Source organism: Cinclus cinclus, chromosome 12, assembly GCF_963662255.1.
Source record: "Cinclus cinclus chromosome 12, bCinCin1.1, whole genome shotgun sequence".
NCBI lineage: Eukaryota > Metazoa > Chordata > Aves > Passeriformes > Cinclidae > Cinclus > Cinclus cinclus.
In genome coordinates this window covers 18,139,989-18,164,255 of record NC_085057.1, presented here as the reverse complement: position 1 = coordinate 18,164,255, position 24,267 = coordinate 18,139,989, and the positions used below count along the sequence as shown (strand labels likewise).

The following is a 24,267-nucleotide window of genomic DNA, read 5'->3' as shown; positions in this document are numbered from 1 at the left end:
GAGGCCAATTGTTTCCAAATAGTTTATTTGTAGGATTTGTGTCTAAATGTGAGACTCTGAACTTCAGTTAAACGGAACTGTTAATGAGTTTCCCTTATGCCTTGTCCAAGTACAGAAAAATAATCCAACAGGGTAGGCGAGTTTTAATTTAACTAAACTACATGGTTTTTCCATTATTGTCTCGTTCCATCCTTCATCATGATTTTAGTCTGTTGATAGATAGCAGAGTGCCAGAAGTGTGCCGAGACCCCAACTCGACTGTCAGATCTTGCCAGACATCGGCACCATTGCTATTTGGGTGCCAAATTTCCTGAAAGGTATTTTGGACTTGATAAGAAGAATATTGTTATGGGATGGGGGTAGATGACTGTCTGACATGGGCTATGGTGGGTTCATTGGGAAGAAGCACTTGAAACCATGAGCAAAATCAGACTGGGGCAAAAAAGAGAGGATGGATGTACTTTTTCTCTAGAGTAAACGGTGCAACATTTTGTTACTGTGCCAGAAATATAGTTTTAAACTCAGACTGCAGGTCCAGGCTGACACAGGCCCTGAATGAGTCTTCAGAGGAGAGGGAAGCAATTTCAGTCAGAGACTGAGGAAGAGCAAATAGAGAAATGAGGGAAGGAGGGAGGGAGGAAGTAAGGGAGAAGAGATGTTTGTGCTTAGATATGGGTGGCATGAGGAAGAGAAGACTGCTTTGAAGGAATTTCTTATTATTTCATACAGTTCATATAGGTTTCTACCCTGGGAAAAATATGACTACTACAATACAAGAATGACCAAGTTCAGGTCTCATCTCGAAGCCCAGACAGCAAACAGTCGCATTCACAACTCAACCATCTGTCTTGTATTCTTACATCTTTTGCCCTCTTCTCCCTCAGATACACCTTACCTTGCCTATCCCACAGTTAGCTACCAATTCCCACAATGGAAACAAGTCCCCACGATGGCAGTGGCCACGACAGCAATCCTAGAGGTTACTTCCTGCAGCAACACATACTTCTTAGCATAATATGAATGCAAATGGGAAGCACCTGCCTATGAGAAATAAAAAGCAGGCAGCTGACTGCACTATGTGCTCAAACGTGTGTAAAAACAAATTAATCACCAACCTCTCTGCTTCCTGCACAGCCAGGCACAGGTTTCCCAGCAGCTCAGCTGCCAAAACCAGCCCGGGGAAGTGACAGAGAGTGGAGATGCTCAACACACTCACAAAACACCTGTGTGAGGGGCACCTGCTCAGAGGAAAACATCACAGGAGAGTCAGGCACCGAGAAGAGAGCTGCTCCTTCCAGCAGCATCACTCCAGTGTGGGGTTTGGGAGATGGGAAAAATTCCCTAAGCAGTGAGACTGCCTCAAGCAGGGACTGAGAGTCATTAGCCACAGCTGGTTATTATCTCAAATTCAATTAAAAATTCACTTTGTAGATCTAATTCACCAGATTAATTGTATTACTGCTAAAATTAACGTGCATAAGAACTGTAAAGTTAAGGAGATGAACTGTAATTAAGATTTAATGTACGACTGCAAAAGTCCAGCAGAGCATTTTACCTCCAATTCCAGATCTCTTATCTGAAGAATTAAATAGCTATTATATCATACAGAACAGAAAAAAATCCACTGTCCCGTATTTGGACTAACAGCTGCTAAAAAGCTGGAAAGCTACAAAAAATGGAAATGGCAACAAACTGCTACACCATTTCCATAACTGCATATGCACATAGACTACATGAATTGCTACAGACCTGGCAAAAATTGCATTACACAAGATTCCAAGCACAGCCCAAACAGAGCTTTGAAAATTCCACTCACGATCAGTGGAAATTCTTCCCTAGGGCACCCTTGCAGTTTAACCCAGGAAAGAACTCAGGAAAAAACTATGCCAAAGGCAATCAAAAATATTTTATTTCATGAAACATACAAAGGTGGAATCAACACTGGACACGGGCAACAGATCAAAAAGTCCTGGGGAACACTGTGAAAGTGTTCAAGTCCTATGGATCTTGTCACCAAAGCAAGATCCTTGTGATATTGTCTTTAATCCATTTGAACATTCATTGCCAACTTTTCTGCCAGCACAGCAGGTGTGCTGGCATATCCCCCCTCACCAAAGGGCTGGTTTTCCTTAACCAGATATACAGATCCAGAGCATTTCTGAAAACGCAGCACAGTATTTCCCAACAGTTCTCAAACAAAAGAATACCAGGGAAACCTTGACTTATGGAATAGACCCAGGGCTGACTGTCTGGAGCTGACACCAAGCACAGAGGATGGAACCTACCTGCAGTGGTTTGGCTTGGAAGGGGCCTTGAAGCCCATCCAGTGCCACCCCTGCCACGGGCAGGGACACCTTCCACTGTCACAGGCTGCTTCAAGCCCCAGTGTGTAACCTGGCCTTGAACATTCCAGGGATGGGGCATGGATGCAAACATGCTTAGCACCTAATCCAAATGCTTGACTTTGCCTGTCTGCTGGGTCCACTGACTTCCCTTCCAGAGGGGAAGGAACACGAGCCAGCTGGTACTGCCAACATCATCACCTTCAAATAACAGAATCAAAGGATGGTTTACATTGGAAGAAACCTTAAAAGCCTATCTTGTTCCCCATCCATGGGCAGGGACACTGTCCACTAGACCAGGCTGCTCCAAGCTCCATCCAACCTGGCCTTCCTCAAGCAGTTTTTCCTGAGGCTCCAGTCACTGCTGCTCTAGATCCCAGCTCCACAGAACATCCTGCTGTCTGTCCTGCCCACCGCTGTCCCAGCCCCAGCCACCCTGGGGAGGGACAGGAATGCACAGAGCCCCAGCCCTTCACTCACACACATCTCACCTGCTGGGCTCACAGGAAAACAAGCCGGAATATCCTCCTGCCCCACCAGACCTGCCTGTAGCTCAGCCATGGGGACAGCTGAGAGGTACCCCAGGTGAGAGGCTCCCCTGGCAGCCAAGCTGTTCTCAGGCCTGGGACCCTCAGAGCTGACCTATGATTGTAGTGCCACATTAAGTGCCTGAACTCTGCCCGCCTCCCTGGTGTGACTCAGGGACAGAGGAGCCCAGACCTCCCCCAGCATTCACCCAGAGCCTGAGAGAGCACATGGGCTGAGAACAGAAAGCAGTTAGTCATGCTGAGTTATTTAAGCATCAGGAAACTTCACGATTCAAAGGATTTACATATTCCCTTGGTTTCATTCACAACATCCATGCACCCAAACATTTTAAATACACTGGTTTTTAATTGCCATCTCCCAGACTTTTTGCCTACTACTGAACAGTAATTCCATGGAATATTAATGGAACAATTTCTTCCTCTGCACATGTAATTCCCAGAAATTATTGTGGCCACTATAACACTGAACGGGAACATTCGGGAGCTATAATTCCCCTCAGGTTCTCGGAAAAAAAAAATCCCTAAATGCAAAATAGTCTCATGACTTCACCAGCCATTAAAAGCTTACATAATAATAAATTCTGTAAAAGTCAGACACCTGAGTGTTTGGACTTTCAGTTTGCTCATACAAAAAACTTGAGATTAGTTTTTAAAATATTGTTTGCTCACAAAATTAGGAGGCGTGTATTGGAGTGGTCTTGTGCCCCTGACCTGACCCACTTGGATATCAATGAATAGCGCAGAACTCCAAGGGGAAATCTGATCCTACTGTAAACCCACAGTTATTTAACCAAACACTTTCTCAAGAAAGTTATCAGCCCTTCTAAGGTTATATGTAAGTGGCCTATAGTACCTGTTCAGCACAACATATCTTTATTGCACAAGCAAAATCTGTTTGCCTAAAAAGCAGCATCTACAATTGGGTAAAAAAAGTCTCAATTTTTTCATTAAGTAGCTTGATATCGTTTGGTGGAATTGCCAATTACTTTAGAAGTCAGACAAATAGGGTACAAATAGAAGGTGCACAGTTATTTGAGACAAAACTCCTGGATCCTAGCAATCCATATTTCCAAGTATCATCTGAATATCTGATATTGCTTTTTACTTATTTATGCTTTGATGAACTGCTAATTGACTTCATCTCTGAGGTCACATAAGGTCATAAGAAAATAAACTGAGTCAAGTGCTTCAGCCAGATCAGCTTACATAAAAAGTTGACGGCACTCTCCCTTAAGAGTGACCAGATCTTCCTGCTGCTTATGAGTTCATAAAAAAAATTGCTCACTTTAATTAATTTAAGTGACTGCATGGGGAAAAGCCCACCTGGGACAGAGATTTGGAAAGAACTAGCTGGAGCACTGTTGTCTCAGCATTTCCACATGCAAAGAGCGGGGGAAAAAATTAAAGAAAATAGAGTGGATATAAACAGTACTGTATATTGAGTTAATACAGCCCTTGTATGGAAGTTATACCCTCCAGTGACCTTCTAGAATTGTATCAGCTTGCTACATGCATGTCTTCAGAGTCCAAACATGTGTGAAAGAGACCATTCGTCTACAGAAGGATGGATTTCGTTTTGTTGTCGCTGGAACTGGGACAGCAGACACGTATATTTGCCACATTGCAAATAAAATTACTTCAACAGAAATCACAAAGTACAAAAGCTTTGATAAGTTCAGGGTAAAATTTACCATCAGGCTATATATAATAAATGATGAGATCTTCCACACATGCTTTTGGTGCCCAGGCACGAGCCAAAAGCAGTGCAAAAAAAGCTTTCACATGAAAAATTAATATAAATAAGGAGTGTTCATGATGATTACTTAAAAGAAAGAGAAAAAGAAAGAAAAGATGGTTCCGAAAAAGGGGCATCCTGCCAAACATATTAGAGATATAAACCATGGAATTGGAAAAAGGGGTAAAAGAAAGATGGACTGTGATAAAATACAAAAGAACAAATACAAACAGATGGACAAAGACACAGGTCCACTGAGGAATCTGGTACGAGGTTTGCTACTAGATTTATAGGTCACTCTCTCAGACGTTTGGTGGAAAACCGTCCAGCCTGTAAATGAATATAAAGGGAAGAAAACAAAGACACTTATAAAGTACAAGTAGCTGTGATCAGATGTCCTAAACCATCAGTCAAATCAGCTTTGTTAGTTAAACCTCCACATCTCTCCCTTAACTTTGCCAAAGAGGAGCAAGTTCACTGACCATACACAAAGGATGCAATAACAGCAGAAGAGGACAGGTAGGTATTTTGTCAATTAGTTTGGCAGGATGTGCAATGAGAGGAAGGTATTTTAATCATCATTGGAACTTCCCATATGTGCATGGCAACAAGATCAGTCAAAGCCTATGATGAGGGGCAATACACAGACGTCTCAGGGCTGGGGTCTTGGAAGCACAGCCAGTCTAGAGTCCTGTGGCTGGGACTCCAAAATAATGCACTAAGGGAACCCCTCATAGAAAGGAAACATAACTTGGTCCCCTGAGTTTGGTTTCCTTTTAATTTCATTTTTATTTTCTCTCATGCCCAAGACTGTTTGGTAGTTCATAATGAGGAACTTGGGGTCTACCAGAATCAAGGGATTTTAAAGAAATGAAACAAAGCAAACACTCTCCCAGCCTTCGGTATCTTTTTATTTTCTGCTCATTTTTTCTCAGGAATCTGTAAGGCAGACTCCAGAGAAGGAATGAGGATAAAGCCACTGCTGGCAAAACTGAAACATATTTCTTTCCTAAGAATTAGGGGTGTCTTGGGCATGCCTTCTCAAGTGCTGGCAACACTTGTTACGATACTTAAATTTTGCTCTTCTGACTATACTGCAACGCTCTTTTTAAAGATAAATCAGTAATCTGGATTGTCAGAGGCTGACGTTCCTCTATCACTCCCAAAAAGTTCAAGCCTAAGGGAAGGGAACTAATTTCAGCATGTGCTGGGAGAGACAAAGAACAGGTAGCAGGAAAAATCACCTTGGCCAGAGCTTGCATTGGCGTCGGCTGCGTCGGGGCCCAGGCCAGAGCAGATGTCAGAGGACAGAGAGGCTTTGACTGAGCAGGGCTGCTGGGTCTGCACAGCCTTGCCCACGGCAGGGGCTGCGCCGGGAGGCACCGCGGCCGCTTCAGGGGAGCCTGGCTGCGAGTTACTGCTCTCTTTGTGGGACAAGTCTTTAGAGTCTGAAAGGTTACCTGAAAGAGCAAACAAACACGACACATGTGATGGCAACAGCTAGGAAAACTCTGAATAATCTCGGAAAACTCTGCCTAGAAATAATCCGTATCTTGACCCCAAGAGGAACAGCCATTCACCATTCTGATGTACTGGATGGAGCAAAGACTTTGGGGACAGCCTGCACTAGAAAATAATCCACACCTCTTATCACTGATCCTGTTTCTCCAGGTTTGATTTTCATAGTTTCTCCTCTGTGTTTTCTGCAGCCTCAGAAGGAGCACTGCTAGAATAGAGAGCTGCTGGGGTGCTGAGGAGGAGGATGAATGCACAGAATGACAAAGGAAGACATAGAGGCTTGCTCTCCCACACCAAAAGTGGAATTAAGTAAATAGAGAACACTAAAAACTTGCAGCAAAGACGCAAAGAATATTTTATTTACAGCTATTTGAGTGTAATTATCATTGCCACTGTTAGATGCTTCTGTTGATAAATTCATGTAACAACATTATTGCAAAGGTATTTTGATTTTTAAGCCTCTTTACCTGAAATATTTGTGTAGACAAAAGTACAGATAGAGACATTTATCTAGGTATCTACAGATAAGTATCAATATATAAATATCTAGATAGATGTAGAAGTACTGAAAGTATCAAACACTGCTTCAGCCCCTGTGGACAAGAACACTCAGTCTCAAGATGGGCCACATTGCCTCTGAATGTATTGGTTTTTTCCCAACTCAGCTGAAATCCTTGGCTAAAACCAAAATCCTCCTCAACACCCCGTCTATAAAGATTAATGCAACAAAATTCAAAGGGGCCCTATGATGCAGTAATACTGAAAACAAGAGCCACGAGGTTTGAAATAAAGGGTGAATGCTGGAAATGCTGCTGCTCCCCTCAGATAACAGCATGAACTAAACTGAAGAAAAAAATATGCATATTCTATTCTACATTTTGCTGAATAAATAGGCACTGGGGTTTATCAATATTTCCCAGATAAATTGTATTTTTGTACTTTTCCATGAGTTAAAAACTCAAGACTGTAGTGCTGTGTGAAAAACCCACAGTACTTCAGATGGTCAAAGCATCCACTGTGGTTTTGTAACTGCTTTTACCCCCCCATCCATCAAGGGAGCAAATGCAATCCCATCTTTTATATATGACATCTTGGATGAAAAAGTAAACAACAAGAAGATACAGCACCTAATCAACAGCACATACCAGCACCTAAGAAATTATTACAAACATCATTAAATTGCATTTGGAGAACGGCGAAGATGTAACGAGGCTGTTTTCCAAATTAAAGTGGAATGTTATTCCTCTGCCAAGCACTGTAGCCAATGCAGAGCAGGCAGGTATGGCTCACCACGGGGAGATGCGACAAGTCTGTTGAAAAGCATGCCAGCTCAAAACCAACAGAAGTTCTATCCTTTCCAGCAGTCCCAGCCATCACACAGCAGAACCACAACTGACACAAGCAACAGGCAAAAGGAAGCACCCAGAGTACCTACTTGTGCTTGATGTTCCACTCCTGAGTTGCTGGACCAGAGGGTTTAAGAGTTTTCCAGCTTTCAATTTGTTTTTGCTGGTTCTTCGGCGCCGGCCACTTGGCGGGGCGGAATGAAGGAAGCCCAGGTTGGGAGGAAGGGGTTTGCCCAGTCGAATATACAGTGCCTCTATCTCATTCTTCTGCTGTGTCTGCAGCTCAGCAATCTCTTTCATATGCCTAGAAAATTAAAAGTACTCTGCTAGCTATGTATTTGATAGAGCACCACATCCTGACAGCACAATTAATTGTAAAAGAAGAAACAAAACAGTTGTTGGTTATAAAACAATCAGCTGCTCATCCCCAAGCACCCAAAACTACAACAATCTATCTGTGGTGACTCCCCACCCCGGGAAGTGTCTGAGGCCAGGCTGGACAGAGCTTGGAGCAACCTTATGTAATAAAAGGTGCCACTGGCCCATGGCAAGGGGTAGAACAAGGTATCTTTAAGGTCCTTTCCAACCCAAAAACATTCTGGGATTCTACGAGTTATTCTTCTAACTGGAACCGGCAGATACACAGCAGGATGCATGGTGGGGGAAGGTCCTGGCAACACCTAATTTGCCCAGAACCAGTTTACTCCTTACATCTCTGCTCATCTTAAGCTGAGCTGCTGCCAAGATAGGGTAACACAAGCTTCCCTCGCATCACTTGCAACCCAACATACTTTTCTCTCAGGTTCTGCAATTCTTTCTTCATATCAGCATCTTCAAACTCTGAGTCGTTGTCACTGCTCATGTAGGACGACTGCGAGTGGAAGGACGTGATGTTGATGGTAGGAATCTTCGCACCTTGCCCACTGGGCGACTCTGGGCCGGGGGAGCCACCTTTGCCAGACCTCTGCAGAAAAGCAGCTGCTTTTTTAATTAAGTCCGTGGCTGTGCTGCTGCTGGGCGGGGAGAGCTGTGCAGCCGCAGCCGCCGGCTGCCGCGGGAAGAACTCATCAGCCGAGTCGCTTGAGGCCTGGTCGCACAGGACATCCACAGAAGAGGCCGTCTGGACCCTGCGGACAGCAGCCTTCACGTCCGGGCTGGAGGGCAGCTCGTCCAGGTACACGTCCGGGGGCGCCGAGAACCTCAGGCAGTGCGGCGCCGCCAAAGTTAATTCATCCTGCATGCTGATGACTGAAAACCTGCCAATGGTTTTGGCTGGCATGCCGCTCTCCTGAGCCTCAGCCTGTTTTCCATAGGAAGCAGAGCCCGAGCCCGGAGCGCCATCCCTGTGGAAGTTACTCATCGCCCCATCTGCTGCTGCTCGCCGCGTCACGCACTCGGCGTGCGCGGGCGAAGCCGCCGTCCTCTCTGCCTCTTCACTCCTCTGGAAAGCCTCCATCTGTGGAACTGTGCCTGATGATGGAGGTGCAACCTGGAGAAAATAAGAGAGCTTAACAAAAGGAACTGGAAAAATCAAGCAGAAAACTGCTCCTAGTTCTGGTTACCTGAAGGAGGCCTTTTGCTGGAGCAGAAGGAGCTGAAGCGATGCTTGTGGCTGGATCTGTTTTAAAGTTGGGAAAAAAAATGTTTATGTTTGGAATGCTTTAATATAATAAAAGCTTATGTTTTTATTGTGATAAACTGAAGTGTACCACTGAGGAATAATTTAAAACCCCAATCTTTGTAACACAGGCCTAAAAATGCAGGAAGCAATAGCAATATAAAGTATCTGCAGGTACCCAGATCTAGTGATTTGTGGAATTCAGATAATAATAATAATAATAATAATAATAGGTGTGTAGAATTTCATTAGTCAGTTAAAAACTTTTAAGGAGAAAAACGGAAGAATGAAACCTCCATGGTACATTGGGCCTGAACTATCCTGGTGTTCTTGGTGTCTCAGAAACACACAGGGCTGCTGAGCATGGACGGGGCTGCTGCCCCACTCCCGTCACTGACACCTGCTGACACTGAGCAGGGATGGCCAGAGGAGCATTACCTGTTCCACCTGTTGACCCACGTCTTGCCTCTGAGGGATGAGCACTCACACCAGTGACTTCCAGCTTGTCCAACTTCCAGTAAAAGGAAAAAGGAAACACAATTTCAGTCTCACTCACAAAGCAGAATGTGTTCTCCTTCCCTCACTTTCCCTTGCTGCCCAGGCACTACCAGGGAATACTGAACTATTTCACAGTGCCTGTGTGGAGGTGGCCTTCAAGTCTTGCCTCCAACTTCTCAATCTTTTTTGTCCTTCCTTGGAAGAAATAAAGCAGTGGTGGCATCGCAGTTGAAACTGCAGCCCAAGCTACAGAAACCCAGTATATTATATATACACGCACGCTCGGGGCTTTGTTCTTTTTGGGGGCTTTGCTTTTCCAGCCAGACTGTACATTCCTCATTGGTATGTCCAATTACTGGAGACATAACACCTTTCACAGAGAGAGAATTCTGTTTGCTGTGGAAAAGAATTTATCACTAGAAAACAACATGCTCTAAAGAGTCACTCGAGTACAGCTCTTTCTTGTATTGTACAGCACATCTCGAGCAATTTGATAGAGTCCCTCCAGCTGATGCTACACAGAACACGCTCAGCCTTGCTAGTGGGGATGGAGTTAATCTCCAGAAATGCTACTTCTGAGTAAGATACAGAACCACAGAATGGTTTGGGTTGAAAAGGACTTCAAAGCTCATCCCATTCCACCCCCTGCCATGTGCAGGGGCACTTTCCATTAATCCCACCTTGCTCCAAGCCCCATCCAACCTGGCCTTGGACATTGCCAGGAATAGGGCAGTCATAGCTCCTCTGGGCAATCTGTGCCAGGGCCTGGAATAGACACTAATCTAGCACAATGTGCTGCAAATCTGATTATTTCATAAACTTGGAATTTTATCTGAAAAAACATGGGGGCTCAACTGAGACAAAGTAACCACTGCCCCAGACCGCCTGCTACTTCTTTCCTTAGAGGCTTCCACAGCAGTCTTGCCCTATGAAGCTCAGGAGAAGACAAAAGAAACTATTACAGGAAACAGAAGAAACTCTTGCCAATGTAATGGCTGCCTTAGGCTGCAGCATTTGGAGAAGGCAAAGGCACGTGAAGCGTTTGCTTTATCCAGGCTGACTTGGAAGGAAGCAATTGCAACCACTGCCATTCATTTAAACTTAAAACTGAAGCAAAATCGTCTTCATTAGAACCAGAATGACAATACCACACATGCGTTTTACATTCTTAGACTACAAAGAAATTGACACATTTCTGCCTGCTTGGGATGGGACACAAGAGGAGACGAATTAAGTATTATACCGCTTCTAAATCCAAACGGAAAGTCTGGCTTTCACTAACAAGCACTTCCGAAAAATGAATTGGGATGCATCTGACAAGAAAAACTTAAGCAAGCTTTCACACTGGAAAGCAGTCAGCAGGCAAAGATAACGTACCCTGGAGCAGAGCTATGAAATGTTTAGGGAAGCAAAAGATCTACAGGTGTCCTACTGCAGGAGAGTGGGTCGTGAGCTCTGCCCTGAGGCCAGCCCTACAGGCTGGCTTTGAGGGGATGAGCCACTGGGGGACTGACCAGCGGTGGGCAGGGCACGGCCTCTGGGGGAATGAGGGGCACCAGTAGCTCAGCAGCAGCTTTCACCTCCTGGCCGGTGTCCGGAACGCTGTAGCCTGGTTCTCTCCCATCAAACACCATGGCAGGAATTTGCTCTTCGGGAAAAGGTGGTAAGGTAAATTCACTGTCACCCTGTTCAGGTGGCACAGAGGCGTCCGGCGTCCCTGCTGACGCTGAAGAAGTTGGAACGTATTCTTGGTAGAGCAAATTGCGCAGCTTCTCATCAAGGCTCTTAATAGTGTTGTCCACGAAGTCCACCCTGGGAGGTCCCTCGCCGTCAGACTCGGCGGTGCCGGGGGGGTTCTGCTGCTGGAGCAGGCTGACCCCCGCCCCGGCCATCCCCACGCCACCCTGTGCCACCGTCAGCTGCTGGGACGCGGCCGGCGGCACCTGTGTGGGGCTCTGGAGCTGGGACCCCACCAAGGCCAGGGCGTCGGGGCCAGCGGCCGTGGCGATGGGCTGGCTGCCAAAGGGCCCCGTGCCAGGCTGGCCACCCTCTGGCAGGCACGGCCCCTGCGGCGCCAGCTGCCGCTCCAGCCCCACGGCCATCTCCGCGTCGGGCACGCGTGCCGGCTTGTCCAGCTGCGGAGCTGGGGCGTCAGGGGGCTCCTCCAGCCCCACGGCTCGGGGGGCCGGGGGCCCGGGCCGGGGGTACTCCAGCTGGCCCCCGCCAGCCACCGCGGGCTCCAGGACGCTCGGGGCAGACACCAGCGGTGCTGGGGCTGGGAACTCTGGCTGGCTTGCTATGCTGGCAGGAGCCGCTGCAGCAGGAGCCGGTGCCAAGGACGGGGTGGCTCCAAGGGGGCTGTCGCTGACCCCTGCGTGCAGGGGAAGCTGCTGGCCAGCCCCAGCTCCAGGAGCCTCGGTTACTGCAGAGCTCGTTGGCTGGTCATCCGACTGCTCTGGGTCTAGAGAGAACAGGCGAAACAAAAGGTGAACCTTTAAAGGAAAGGAAATCACTGTCAAGCCCCCCAGTGAGCTGCAGGGACAACCCACCAGTGATTCCCACCAGCAAATAGCTATTACGCACATCAAACGAGAATTTTCAGATTATGCAACAAATATTTCACTTAAAAGACACTATAGTGATGAGAATTTCAGCTACCCCATAGCATAAGGTATAGCTAAAATACTGACACTTGACTGAAGCTCAGATAAAGATTCCCAATTTGGTTCAACACCTCAGGAACACACTGTAAATGCACAGCTTAACAAAATTCATCACTTTCTTCCTCTGACTAAATCAAGTGACACCATCACAGCTTAGTGAGGTAAGGACAGAAGAGAGACAACACAGCAGCTCTGGATAGGATGTTTTCTAAAAAGTAAAGGAGATACCTGGCCCTTCCATCTGCTGGGCACTGGGAGGCACCGGGCCATCTGTAGTAAGGTTTTCCACCACTGGACATATGATAAACCACCTTTTTCCAGTATGCAAAACTAGGGATGAAAGGAAATTAACAAGTAAATATATGAATTTCCATTGGCTCCAGATCATGACTTTGTCTTAATTTCACAGGATGGTTTGGGTTGGAAGAGACCTTAAAGGCTTAAGGAGTTCCAACTCCCTGCTATGAGCAGGGACACCTTCCACTAGAAATTCAAAGAAACTCTTTACCATTTTGCTGATACACAGGTGTCTTCATTTGAGACTGACGCTTCTCCTGTTAAAGAAACAACAGAAGAAATAGTGCAAGAGGACATCATCCCACTCATATTGTAAGGCTTAACACAGCAAAAGCATCATTTTTCTAGTTAAGAAATATTTTTAGATTTGTTTTTTTTAACACAAGATGAAAAAGTAATTTAAGTATCTGGCTGTTAAGAAAAAGGAATCAAACTAGCAGTCTTTATTTAGCATTTCTTACCTCACTCATTTCCAGCCTATCAGCATCTTGTTGGGGACTTGTTCCCTGGTCAGAACTTCGCTCTCCTTCTGTATCCTCACTGAGCATATCTTCTGCTTTATCAATTATATCCTTCATTTGCTCAATAAAAGTCTCTTTTTCACTTTGCAAAATGAATTCATTCTCCACCTAGAAGGCCACATCAAAATAAAGAGGAAAACAGAAATGTTTTAATTAATGCCTCATTCCACAGCTGCCGGACAGATCAGGCAACAAGCACACACGAGGAGCTGCCTGAATCAACTGGGAGCTCTGAGAGCCTGTGGACCACCACATCTCACCATGTAAGTGGCAATTTCCTCCGGCGCGTCACCATCCAAGTCGAACTTGAACGTCACCATTTTGTGGTTATGGGTTTCCAGCTGGCACTCCACCATCTTATCTCCGGTGTTACACACCTGCATGCAGAGATTAACAGACCTTATTCCTGGCAAAGCCAAAGGAACTCTAGAGTTACCCTCCAACAGGTTGTACTTGCATTTAATATGGTCAGTTTGGGTCTGTTGGACTTCTCCTGGCGTGAACGAGCACGCGTGGATTTCTTATGCTTCTTCGAAGACTTTCCTTCTTGCTTTCCACTTCCTGTTGCTCCTTCCAAGCTGTCACTCATCTCTTTACCAGAAGCAACATCTGGACTCATGTAGCTTCAAAAGGCAAATGAAGAACAACCCCAAAATAAAGCCAGAGTCACACAAAATGGAGTCATGCATCATGTGTAAGCTACGCAACAGAGGCTAGCAAAAAGGCACATTTGCACTTTCTTTGGCTGGCTCAAACTGAGTCAACTGGAAGATATGCAGTGAGTGAAGGGCACTTCTCCACACCAGGCACATACCCTGGCTACAACACCTAGCAAGAAATGATCTATTAATGTTTCTGGCAGTAAATATATCCCTACATCCCCAATCCCTTCACTTTAGGGGTCCTGACAGTCCCTCTCTGAACTGCACAAGTTCCTACTTTTCTAAAGTCAAGTTTTCTCAGCTCCTGCCCTTCTGCCATCCCAGCAGAAGAGCAAACAGGCTGGGTTTGCTGCAAAGGGAGGAAAAGACAGGTTGCATACAGCTGTACATACACCAAGGCTAGGATGCTGCACCCAAACTAAGAAATTAAAAGAGCTGCAGGTGCCAGAATGGGCACACTGCACACAGAACACTATCAGCTTCTCCCTAGACATGTTCTCAGTCCATCTCCTGGGTCAGGTCAGAAAAAACTGCCTCCCAAAAGCAAGCATTTCTTATGGCAAAGAGGTGATGACAGTACCTTTCACAACTCTGGGACAGAGCTTGGAGCTTGTCCTGTATTGCCTGCTCCTAAAATGCAAGAAAAAGTCATTTAAGCAAACATTATATTAGCAGATGAAAACACCTTTAGGAAAGGATTTGCTGTTGACACCAGTAACCCTAAAACCATTCTGTTTAGCCAGTTCTTGGAACCTGGAGATAAAATAAATGTCCTATTTTACCCTTCCAACATTGCTTCTGTCCAAGGTACCAATCATTTTTTCAGACAGAGACACTAACCCGCCAGTTCCCTTCCTCTGCCCACAGTAGATGAGATGGTGAAAATAATAAAACAGCTCCCACCACCATGGCAAAAGCCAGCTAAGGGACAATTCCACACCACTACCCACTGTCTTTTATTTTCTAATGTATCTGCTAATTTGCTTCATTGCTTTATATAGATCCCTGAAATATGCTCAGTATTTCCATTGTGTTTGGCTTAGTGGGAAAATTTCTGAGGAACTTACAAACAGAAGATGAAAATTCGTCATTTAAGAACACCACTCTAGCATCGTGTCCTTTACACAAATTTCCCCTAAAAGCTTCCCTCTTCAGTGGCTGCAGCTCTGGGACAGACACCACACCATGATTTTCACATCGGGTAGACCCAATCTCACAGAATTTGTGACAATGCTGCAGGCCCTGCTGCAATAAACTTACTATGTATGCACACAGACACACACAGCCGTGTAGGTATATAACTGTGTATATATACTCACACCAGATACACCCATAAATATATATTATTTTATATATATATATATATTTATAACACACGTCTATAAAACCCTTGTATAGATGCACAGCTAGAAACAAGCTCCTCGACTGCCATCGCTATACTGAGCACTCAAGCAGTGGTGGGCTGGGGTTAAAAGCTCCATGGGGAACTGCCAGCCCCACTGGTTCTGTGTCACTTAACCAGCCAGCCCCACTCCTTGGCTGTAACACCACACATAAGCCATGTCAAGCTTAAATGCAGTTTCAATAAAACTGCAACACCAATGAACAGTGAGAACACAGATATAAGGTACTGACATTCTGGTAAAGCATTCAACCCAGTGCCTTACCAAACCTCTCTTGCCTGATTGGTTCAGGTTGGTTTGGATGCAAGTGCTGCCATGTGCCTGGACACAACAGAAGAGATAAAAATGTCATGGCAAAGCAGCAACACAATGCAGTGTTTTGATTATACGGACAGGTATGAAACTTCTTTTACACCCAAGGAAACTTTAGTGGTATAGGTCAGAAAACCAGTATGGAGAGGATGTGGATTGGTACTTGCTTCATTTCTTAAAGTGAATGAGAGAAGGGGGTTAACTTAGAGATGGACATGAGAGTGAAATTAGCAAACCAGTGGTTAAATGTTCTGAGTGATGTAGGATGTGAAGGACAGACGTGTGCCTCAGTGGCCATGAGTTTCTCAGGAGAACTTGTATCCCCCGTATCACAGTGCACAAGGATGAGGTTTGTTCATACTTCCAGAATCTCTAATGGAATGGACCCTGCACTGAAGGTGCCAGCACTGACCCTGCCATGAGCTGTGCATTCAGAAAAAAAAGCAGCTGGAGAAGGAATACCTTGAGCGATGGATATGCCTGACCCAGCCCAGCTTTTCTGGGGAGTCTGCAGGTGAAGCACGGCAGACAGGCTCCACCATTCCTGCTACACCTAACCAACAGGATACAGACACCCACCACGCAATGTCCCACATCACAGCAGGAACACTGGTGTGGTAAGAATTAAACTGCCATTGAGGGACAAGAAAAATGGGGAACTAGAATCCAATGTTAGTGGATCCGTTTTTGCACAGCCCTTCCGGAGCATCATCTGGAGGCAGCATCGAGTTGTGCCTCCAGTGGAATTTCAGGCCACACTAGTCAAGGCATGTGACAAGCCATGGGAACGTGGGCAAAACCAAGAGATTAATTTTGAAAATGTGAAATACATACTTTGGAAGGAAAGGTAACTCAGAACAGAGACTCAAGAGGAATGACTCTGAACACAGAATCACAGGGACATTTCCATCTAGGAGTGGAGAACAAATCAGACTTATTTCCTGAAATCAGGTAGAAATGCTAAAGCTTTAGTTTTGCTTTGTTAACCGGGAGCTGAAGAGAAGGAAATGTTCCGTGATCAAGACTGAAGATTAAACAATTATGGGAGTGGAAAGAAAAGTCAAAATAGCAGACAGGAGGAACTGACAGTTCTATAAGGAAATCAGTAAAAAGCATCCTGCTTCTATGATCACAGAGAACTGGAAACGCCTGAGTGTCTGAAGAAACAAAAATCCCAGGGCTGCAGCAGACATCAGGCAATACAGGAGGATACAATGCTAAATGAAATGGGAATAGGGCTCAAGCTGACAAGCATGAAGGGCTTTCACAGTACAAAAAGACTCAGACTGTGGAGCAGTTTCTTAAGGCAAATGATAGTTGGGTGAACAATTGCCTGAGACATTTAAAACAAGACTGGACAAAACATGCGTGAAACTCTACAGAACATCTAACTCACCCACAGTGAGAATATCTTGAATTCTATATCCATGCTTGTGCTCAGCTACAGACAAGGAGGTGCTTAGCCTTGCTGCCTCATGAATTCAGTGAGACATTTCCTGAGCTACAGCATGAGGTTTCATTTTGAATAGCCAATTATTTGCTGACCCAGAGCTGCTGGCTTAGAGAAGCAGTAGCTGACGCACGGAGGGGGGATAACATCCCTTGTGCAACAAGCCCCCTGTTTCACACAGGAGAAACTAAGAAGATTAAGGCTGAGGCTGATGAATTACTTCAGAGGAAGGGCTCTACCTCTTGAGATGTCTCTGCGCCTGCTGTGACAGCCGAGCAGGGAGCTGGGAGCTGCTGGCCCAGTGGCTGGGAAAGATCAGGCTGGAGCTGCAGCAGAGCAGAGGGCTGGAGAGGCAGGCCAGGCTCTATGGGGACGGGCGGGGCAGCCGTGGCAAGGCTGCCATGGACCTGGGGAACACCGTCGGGAGGGACGCAGGGTGGCACCAGCTCCGGCTGCAGCTGCAACGGGGGCGACATGACCATGGAGGGCTGCACTGGCAGCACGGGCACCTGGGCTCCAGCTTCCAGAGCAAACTGAGTGTGTCCAGGCATGGGCTGCAACACAACAAGAGCTGTTAGCACACGCCTCTGCGCCAAGGGCTCGCCACCTACGTGACAAGGGAGCAAAGTCACCGGTGTTCATGAAGAAAGGACTCGAACTGCAGTGTGACTGGGTTTGGGTGCTCTCAGTAACAACTACAGAGATTAAACATCCTCTGAAATAACTAAATAAAAGCTAAGGAATCTCTCTGTACAGTTACGACAACATGCATTGCTCAGGTACTAGTTTATTAGTAGGGACAATGCCAGATTTTGCTAAGAAATGAAAAATCACAGAATTCCAGAATGGTTTGTGATGGATGGAACCTCAAAGCTTGTCTCATTCCACCCACTACCATGGGCAGGGACACCTTCCACTAACTCAGGCTGCTCCAAGCCCCATCCAACCTGGCCTTGGACACTTGGCCAGGGATCCAGGGACAGCCACAACTGCTCTGGGCACCCTGTGCCAGGGCCTGCCCAACCCCACAGGGAACACTCCCTTCCCCATACCCCAATCCAGCCCTGCCCTCTAACAGCGGGAAGCCATTCCCTGCGTCCTGTCCCTCCATCCCTTGTCCCCAGTCCCTCTCCGGCTCTCCTGGAGCCCCTTTAGGCCCTGGTAGGGGCTCTGAACTTTCCCTGGATCCTCCTCTTCTCCAGGTGATCACCCCCAACTCTCCTCCGTGGCCTCCTCTGAACTTGCTTTAAGATCTTAAGTGATGAATTCATTCTCCTGAATACTTGGCTCTGCTTTCAATAACCCCACACTGTCCATGCAGAATAAAAACACACTACCCATAACCTAACATGGTATTTTAAGAAATCTGCCATATATGTAGAACCAGGACCACCAGGCCACAAATTAATTAATTGATTGTGTCACAAATGACACAATTAACTCTTTCACTGAATATACACCAGTGTCCTACTTCAGTTTACTGCAGTTTACACACTGAAGTCGAACTTAACCCTTGGTGTGTCAAGCTCCCAGTCCTGCCAACACTTCCATGTAGACAGAGGGAGTTTCACTTATCTCACTGGATTTCTCCAGTGCATTAAAATAACTCAAGCATGTGAGAGCTTGGTGGGAACCAGACCCAGTCGACAGGATGCCAGCTACCTTAGAGACTGGGTTGTTACACTGCCTAACAGTCTTTTGGGTTGCACATTTAAAAAGAGAACATTCTCCTTTTAGGTGCATCATGTATTTTTCTAGGGGGACTAAGCTTGTGGGAAGCTGAAGAAGGAAAGAAAGGAGCATATGGAAGAAAAGACAACTTTTAGTACTAGGTAAAAGTGCGCCCAATTTTTACTTTTTCTGAAATATCATTACATAGAGACTTAAGGCTGCTGGAAAATATATTAAAGAAAAAGATGCAGATAGCAACTAGGCCACATGATTTCATTGCTGCATGCTCTCTACAGGTTCTGGGTATGAGCTGAAACTATTATTTAAAGGTTTTAATGTGGATAAAAATAAAGACAGGATGTGCTTCACAACACCTCAGCATTACTTGGCTGCCCAAGGGGAGATTGCTAGACTGATAAGTGTGGCGCAATGCCACCAAAGGGTGGTTCAATTTTAAATCTTATAGAATAATTCACAAAATATTTCAACATCAAATCACAGAATATTCTGACTTGCAAGGGACCCACAAGGGTCATCAAGCTCAACTCTTAAGTGAATGGTGTATACAGATGTAGCCAAGCAAAACAAAATGCAGAGGTGCTAAACATCAACTGTGAAAATAGCATGGCATTATATACAAAAATACCTCTCCATTAGAAGTCTTCATATCAGAACAATGTTTTTATGATATTCCTCTGCACATTGTAATAGCTATTTTTTATCCTAAATTCTTCCATATGCAACTCTTCCATACATATGTGATAGCTAATGACTGTCACGATGGTTTGACAACATCAGCTCTCCAGGTGTGGTATTTGCCATGCTCACTCTGTCTAATGTGCTAGATCCCATTCCCTCTAAAGCCACAGGGAGCACCGAGTAACACTCCCAGGCTCCATGCTGCTAACATTCTCGATGACAGTAATTCTATACCAAATACATGGCTAAAGAGAGAAATTTAAAAATTATGTACTGCTCTGAAGATGCCATGACAGGTTGAGATGGTATGCTACGAATTTTTATTAGCGTGTCATGGTGAAGGGATGTGGCAGAATACAGATTTTCCAAATGCTGTATTAACAGGCTGAGTGCCCTCTCCAGCATGCTTTGGTCAGACTGTTTCACACTGACATATCACAGATGTGCTGAGAGAAATATTTACAGACTTTGTCAGTCCTGAGGCAGTTTCCATGTAAATACTGCTAATACTTGAGCTCATTTATGCTTCATTTCTTTCAAGGGGGAAAGGGTCTGCAGCTACAATCTATCCCTGCAGGTCTGACAGTGCTCTTCCAAGCAGTTTTCTGGAGTCCTTACCAGAGGGCCACTTCCCTTTGCTGTTTTGAAGATGTTATACACTGAAACAACTCCACTGCTCCTGTCAGCTCCCCCATATTTGCTGTCGGTACCCAGCAGCCCCTGCATCTCACACAGACCTGCTACAGGCACTGGCAAAGCTTGGCACACCCTCCTGACCCAGGAGAACCACAGCTCACACTTCCCCAGATCCGAGACGAAGAAGGAAGAGGAAATTCAGCAAGTGCTCTGCTCATTCACTGTCCAAAGCCAGTTGGATTATGTCCTACACCCTTGACGACCCCCACCCCTGCGTAAGGACACGACCTGCTACCCCACCAGCTCCAGAACTGAGGCCAAGAGCTCAACAAAACACCTCCAGAACAGGGATGAACGGCGGCGAGGAAGAGAGCCCGAGGCAGGGCTGCGGCACATTTACCTGGTGAGCCGGCTCAGGAGGGTGGAGGACGCCGGGCTGCAGGGCTGCCGGCGGCGGCTGCGACACAGGCTGGGAGCTCTGCGCGTCGCCGGGCAGCAGCGGCTGGAAGGCGGGCTGGAACACGGGCTGCGGCGGCAGCGGCGGCACCGCCAGCAGCGGGATGGTGGCCGCAGGCATGTTTGGCACGATGGGCTGGCAGGGCAGCACCAGAGAAGCCACGGTGGTGTGAGGCAGGTTGACAGCCTGCATGGGCAGGGCGGGGGAGTTGGGAGCCATGGGCAGCGTGGGGTTCATGGGCAGGCTGGGCAGGATCACGGCTGGGGCGAAGTATTGGGAGGGAGCAGGAATGGGGGGCACGTTTGCAGTAGGGATGTCGGACAGGTTTGGAGGAAGGCTGTCAAGCCCTGCCAGAGGAGTAATTGCAGGAATGACAGGAAACTGAGGAATCTGAAAAAAAAAAAAATATTGTATCACAAACTGCCAGAGCTTTTACTGATGGTATAAAGCAGTTTCATTTGCCACGCAAGTCCCTAAAAACCTCCTGTGCCATGAGGCTAATTACATTTGTTTGTTAATCACTTGCATTCATTCCCTGAGGTTCGCAAACAGCAATAAAAACTGATTTATGCTTAAATCATTAGTAAAAGCAAAAAAAACCAAAAAAAAACAAAACACTCACTTGATGGGGATGCTTTTATACCTTAGAAGCTTGAAACTAGTTTTAACACAAGCTTGAAGCCTTCAAGCAATATCCTAATTAAAAGCTGCTTTCATTTTAACATAAATTAAAAGGAATTGGGCGAGACCTAACGCAGAACTTTTCCATGCAAAATTAAGTGAGGCAATTTTAACCCTTGTTTTCAAACAAGCTGCAACTCAAGCAGCGTGGAAGAGCTCAAAAAAAGGATTTTTACAATCAAAACCTCCCAGTGATGGAGCAGATACTGGCAGCAGCTTGCTCCTGCCCTCTGGCACGAACTGCTTCACGTTATGGTGCTTGTCACTACCAAAGACAGTGACAGCACCATCCACCTTCCTAGGCCAAGGGAAGGGTCTGTCCCCTGCTCCAGAGAACAGACACAGTAGAATGACACAGAGCTAGTAGGTGTTGAGGGAAGTGGTGAAGTCAGGTCAGAAAACAGCAATAAAACCAGCCAACTGCTCATGCTCTCAAGCCTGGGATGGGGAAGAGATTGTGCCAGAGGGGACAGTGCAAAGGAGCAAACCAGAACAACCCCAAAAAATTACTGCCGTTTTGGAACTGCCATTAACTGGATGGCACAGGGTTGGGCACACAGGAGATACCTGATTCACCAAACAAATAACAAAGAAACACACAGGAATTAGGAAAGAGCAGTAATATTCTTATCATCTAAATAAACTGGCATACAGTCAAAACAGCCACACAAAACCTGCAAATCACGTTAATTATTAGCTGGCAATTTCTCCTCAAACTGCCGTGCTCACAGGCGTGGGTTACCTGGGACGGGGCCACGGGCGGGAGCTGCGGCACGGCGGGGATCTGCAGGGGCTTCAGGGGGGTGCTGCTGGCAGGCACCTGCGAGCCCTGTGCCGGGAACGGCGGCAGCAGGTGGGGGGCTGGTGGCAGCGGGCACACGGGCTGGCTGCTGAGCACCTGCTGCAGGGAGGCCGCCTGTGAGATGGGCTGCTGCTGTGGGGACAAGAAGGGAAAGGTTACTGCTCCTGTGCTGCAAAGGAGCCAGATGGCTGGCCACGCTCCCCGCTTCTCCCCAGCTTGCTCTCAGGACAGACCTGGCACTTGGAGTACAGAAGCACAGGCTCATTAAGGTTGAAAAACAACTCTGAGATCACCGAGTCCAACCACTAACCCATCACTGAAAGGTCCTCTCATACAACATGTCCCCATGTGCCATATCGAGATGCTTTTTGAACACTTTAAGGGATGGTGACTCCCACACTCCCCTGGGTAACCTATTCTAATGCTTAACCACTCTAAGTGAAGAAAATTTCCCTAATATCCAACCTAAAGCTTCCCTGGCACAGCTTGAGGTCATTTTCTCTCCTCCCACCCCTGTTCTCTGGGAGCAGAGCCCAACCCTCACCCCTGACTGTCCCCAACTGTCAGGGAGTTATGCAAAAGCTGGAGGTCCCCCCAAAGCCTCCTTTTTTTCCAGGCTGAGCCCCTTTCCCAGCTCCATTCCCTGCCCTGGTCATGCTCCAGCTGGGACAGCTCCCAGGAGAGATGGGCACTCCTAAGTCAAACACTGCACAGGAGCCTATGCTTAAAACACATTTAAATGCAAGACATATGAGCTAAAATGACAAACGATAATTGTCTTGGAGAGGCTATTTGTAATGATTCAGACTCTTTAAATCCCAGAAATTGTTCCAGTTGGCCCTGTGAAATCCCCACCCACTAACTTCCAAGGTGCAGTTAAAACCCAGCTTATTCTGGCTAGCAGAAATCGCTAGACAATGGAGCAGGCATGGAAAGTACAACACTTACTACCTGAGACACAATCAACCACAATAACTGCAGTAAAAGCTAGGTTCCAGATATTTCTGATGTACTGTAGTGACAATGCGGTAGCCAAAAAAGTAGCTTTACTTTTCAGGGAAAGCAGCGCTCCCCTGGCCGTCCAGGCTTTGGACAGCAGAATAGAGGAAAAAAAGTTGCATTAAAGCTGGCAGTCATCAGTTAGAAACCTCCACATTTTATGTGCTATTGGTATCTTCTTCTTCAGTTCCTCTAATTAGTTTTGAAGTACTTTAAAAACCCTTCCGGCTCAAAAGGATGACTCTGAGGCATCGGCTGGCTCAGGGTCACTTACTTGGGACCACAGGGCTGGTGGCTTCAACGGGCCCTGCAGCACACAGAACCTCTGCCATCTCACGTTTGGGAAAGACGTGGCATCTTCCCAGTTACAATCCCAAGCCCACAGGAACAGCAGTGCGGGGGCTGACCTGGCACAGGTGATGGGACAGAGTAAACTGTCCAAGGTGGAGGCACCTGAACAGTCTGAGGGAGAGGTGGATCCCCACTTGCTCCATGGAGGAACTCCTGCTGGACCAAGCCGCAGCTGCGGGCGGCAGAGCCACATGCCCACGGTGCTGAGCAGGAGCTCATAAAGCTGCCAGCTCCCAGAGCCAGCTAATTTCTAGTGCCCCAGGTGTGTTAATCTGCAGCTCAGACAGCTGCCCACAGCCCACCAAGGGGACGGAGGGCACTGGCACTTGTGGCTAGCCACCTCCCACTCCAGAAGATGTTCCATTAGAGCAGGAAAACTGAATGGAGTGGCTTCCTAAAACCTCCCCCTCAAATCCAGCTCGGGACTTGGAAAATGCTTGTGAATGGGATAAGGCACAGGAAGGAGAAAATATCCAGGCAGATTAGGTAACTTTGGCCCATTATAACTTCAGCAGTATAAATGCACAGACACTCAAACTGGAAACAGGAAACAGAACATGATTCCGCACGTCTGGTCCACCAGTGCATATTGATACAAGACCAAAACAATTCCTTCTGTAGGCAGATGAGTTTCCCTTTTCCTGCTGTCCTGCCCAGCCCCTCTTAGCAAGGAGATTCACTAGACACTGCTGTCTCTGAGGAACGTTAAGTGCTCCGGGAAGTTTTGCAGAGAAACTTGGGACACCTTCCACTGTCCCAGGCTGCTCCAAGCCCCAATAGTCAACCTGGCCTTGGGAACTCCCAGGGCTCCAGAGGCAGCCCCAGCTGCTCAGGGACATCTGTGCGAGGCAGAACAGACACAGGCAAGGCCTGTGTTGGTCATAGCTCCATGGCAGAGCCCAGCTCTCACCTGCTGGCCGGCCAGCACGGGAGGCGGCGGCTGCCCCAGTGGGAGCGGGGCCACGGTGCTGGGGACCACGGGGAACGGCAGCGCTGGCTCCTGGTAGTGCTGGGGCACCACGGCGGGTGCAGCCGGCACCGCAGGCAGGACGGGCTGT

General features: G+C 46.9%; 1 protein-coding gene across 1 annotated transcript in view; it reads right to left on the bottom strand.

Annotated features, from left to right (window-relative positions):
- The window catches only part of WNK2 (WNK lysine deficient protein kinase 2), an 85,970-nt gene that overhangs the window by 9,739 nt on the left and 51,964 nt on the right, over positions 1 to 24,267 (bottom strand). The window contains exons 9-25 of the mRNA XM_062500535.1: positions 24,120 to 24,263; positions 21,800 to 21,991; positions 20,320 to 20,766; positions 17,153 to 17,467; positions 14,329 to 14,378; positions 13,544 to 13,709; positions 13,347 to 13,463; positions 13,027 to 13,194; positions 12,777 to 12,822; positions 12,497 to 12,598; positions 11,120 to 12,066; positions 9,546 to 9,618; positions 9,052 to 9,107; positions 8,281 to 8,978; positions 7,579 to 7,793; positions 5,870 to 6,085; positions 4,857 to 4,955 (exon numbers count right to left, since the gene is read on the bottom strand). Of these exons, the coding sequence (XP_062356519.1) occupies positions 4,857 to 4,955; positions 5,870 to 6,085; positions 7,579 to 7,793; positions 8,281 to 8,978; positions 9,052 to 9,107; positions 9,546 to 9,618; positions 11,120 to 12,066; positions 12,497 to 12,598; positions 12,777 to 12,822; positions 13,027 to 13,194; positions 13,347 to 13,463; positions 13,544 to 13,709; positions 14,329 to 14,378; positions 17,153 to 17,467; positions 20,320 to 20,766; positions 21,800 to 21,991; positions 24,120 to 24,263 (4,051 nt within the window). The remainder of the gene's footprint in view (positions 1 to 4,856; positions 4,956 to 5,869; positions 6,086 to 7,578; positions 7,794 to 8,280; positions 8,979 to 9,051; positions 9,108 to 9,545; positions 9,619 to 11,119; positions 12,067 to 12,496; positions 12,599 to 12,776; positions 12,823 to 13,026; positions 13,195 to 13,346; positions 13,464 to 13,543; positions 13,710 to 14,328; positions 14,379 to 17,152; positions 17,468 to 20,319; positions 20,767 to 21,799; positions 21,992 to 24,119; positions 24,264 to 24,267) is intronic.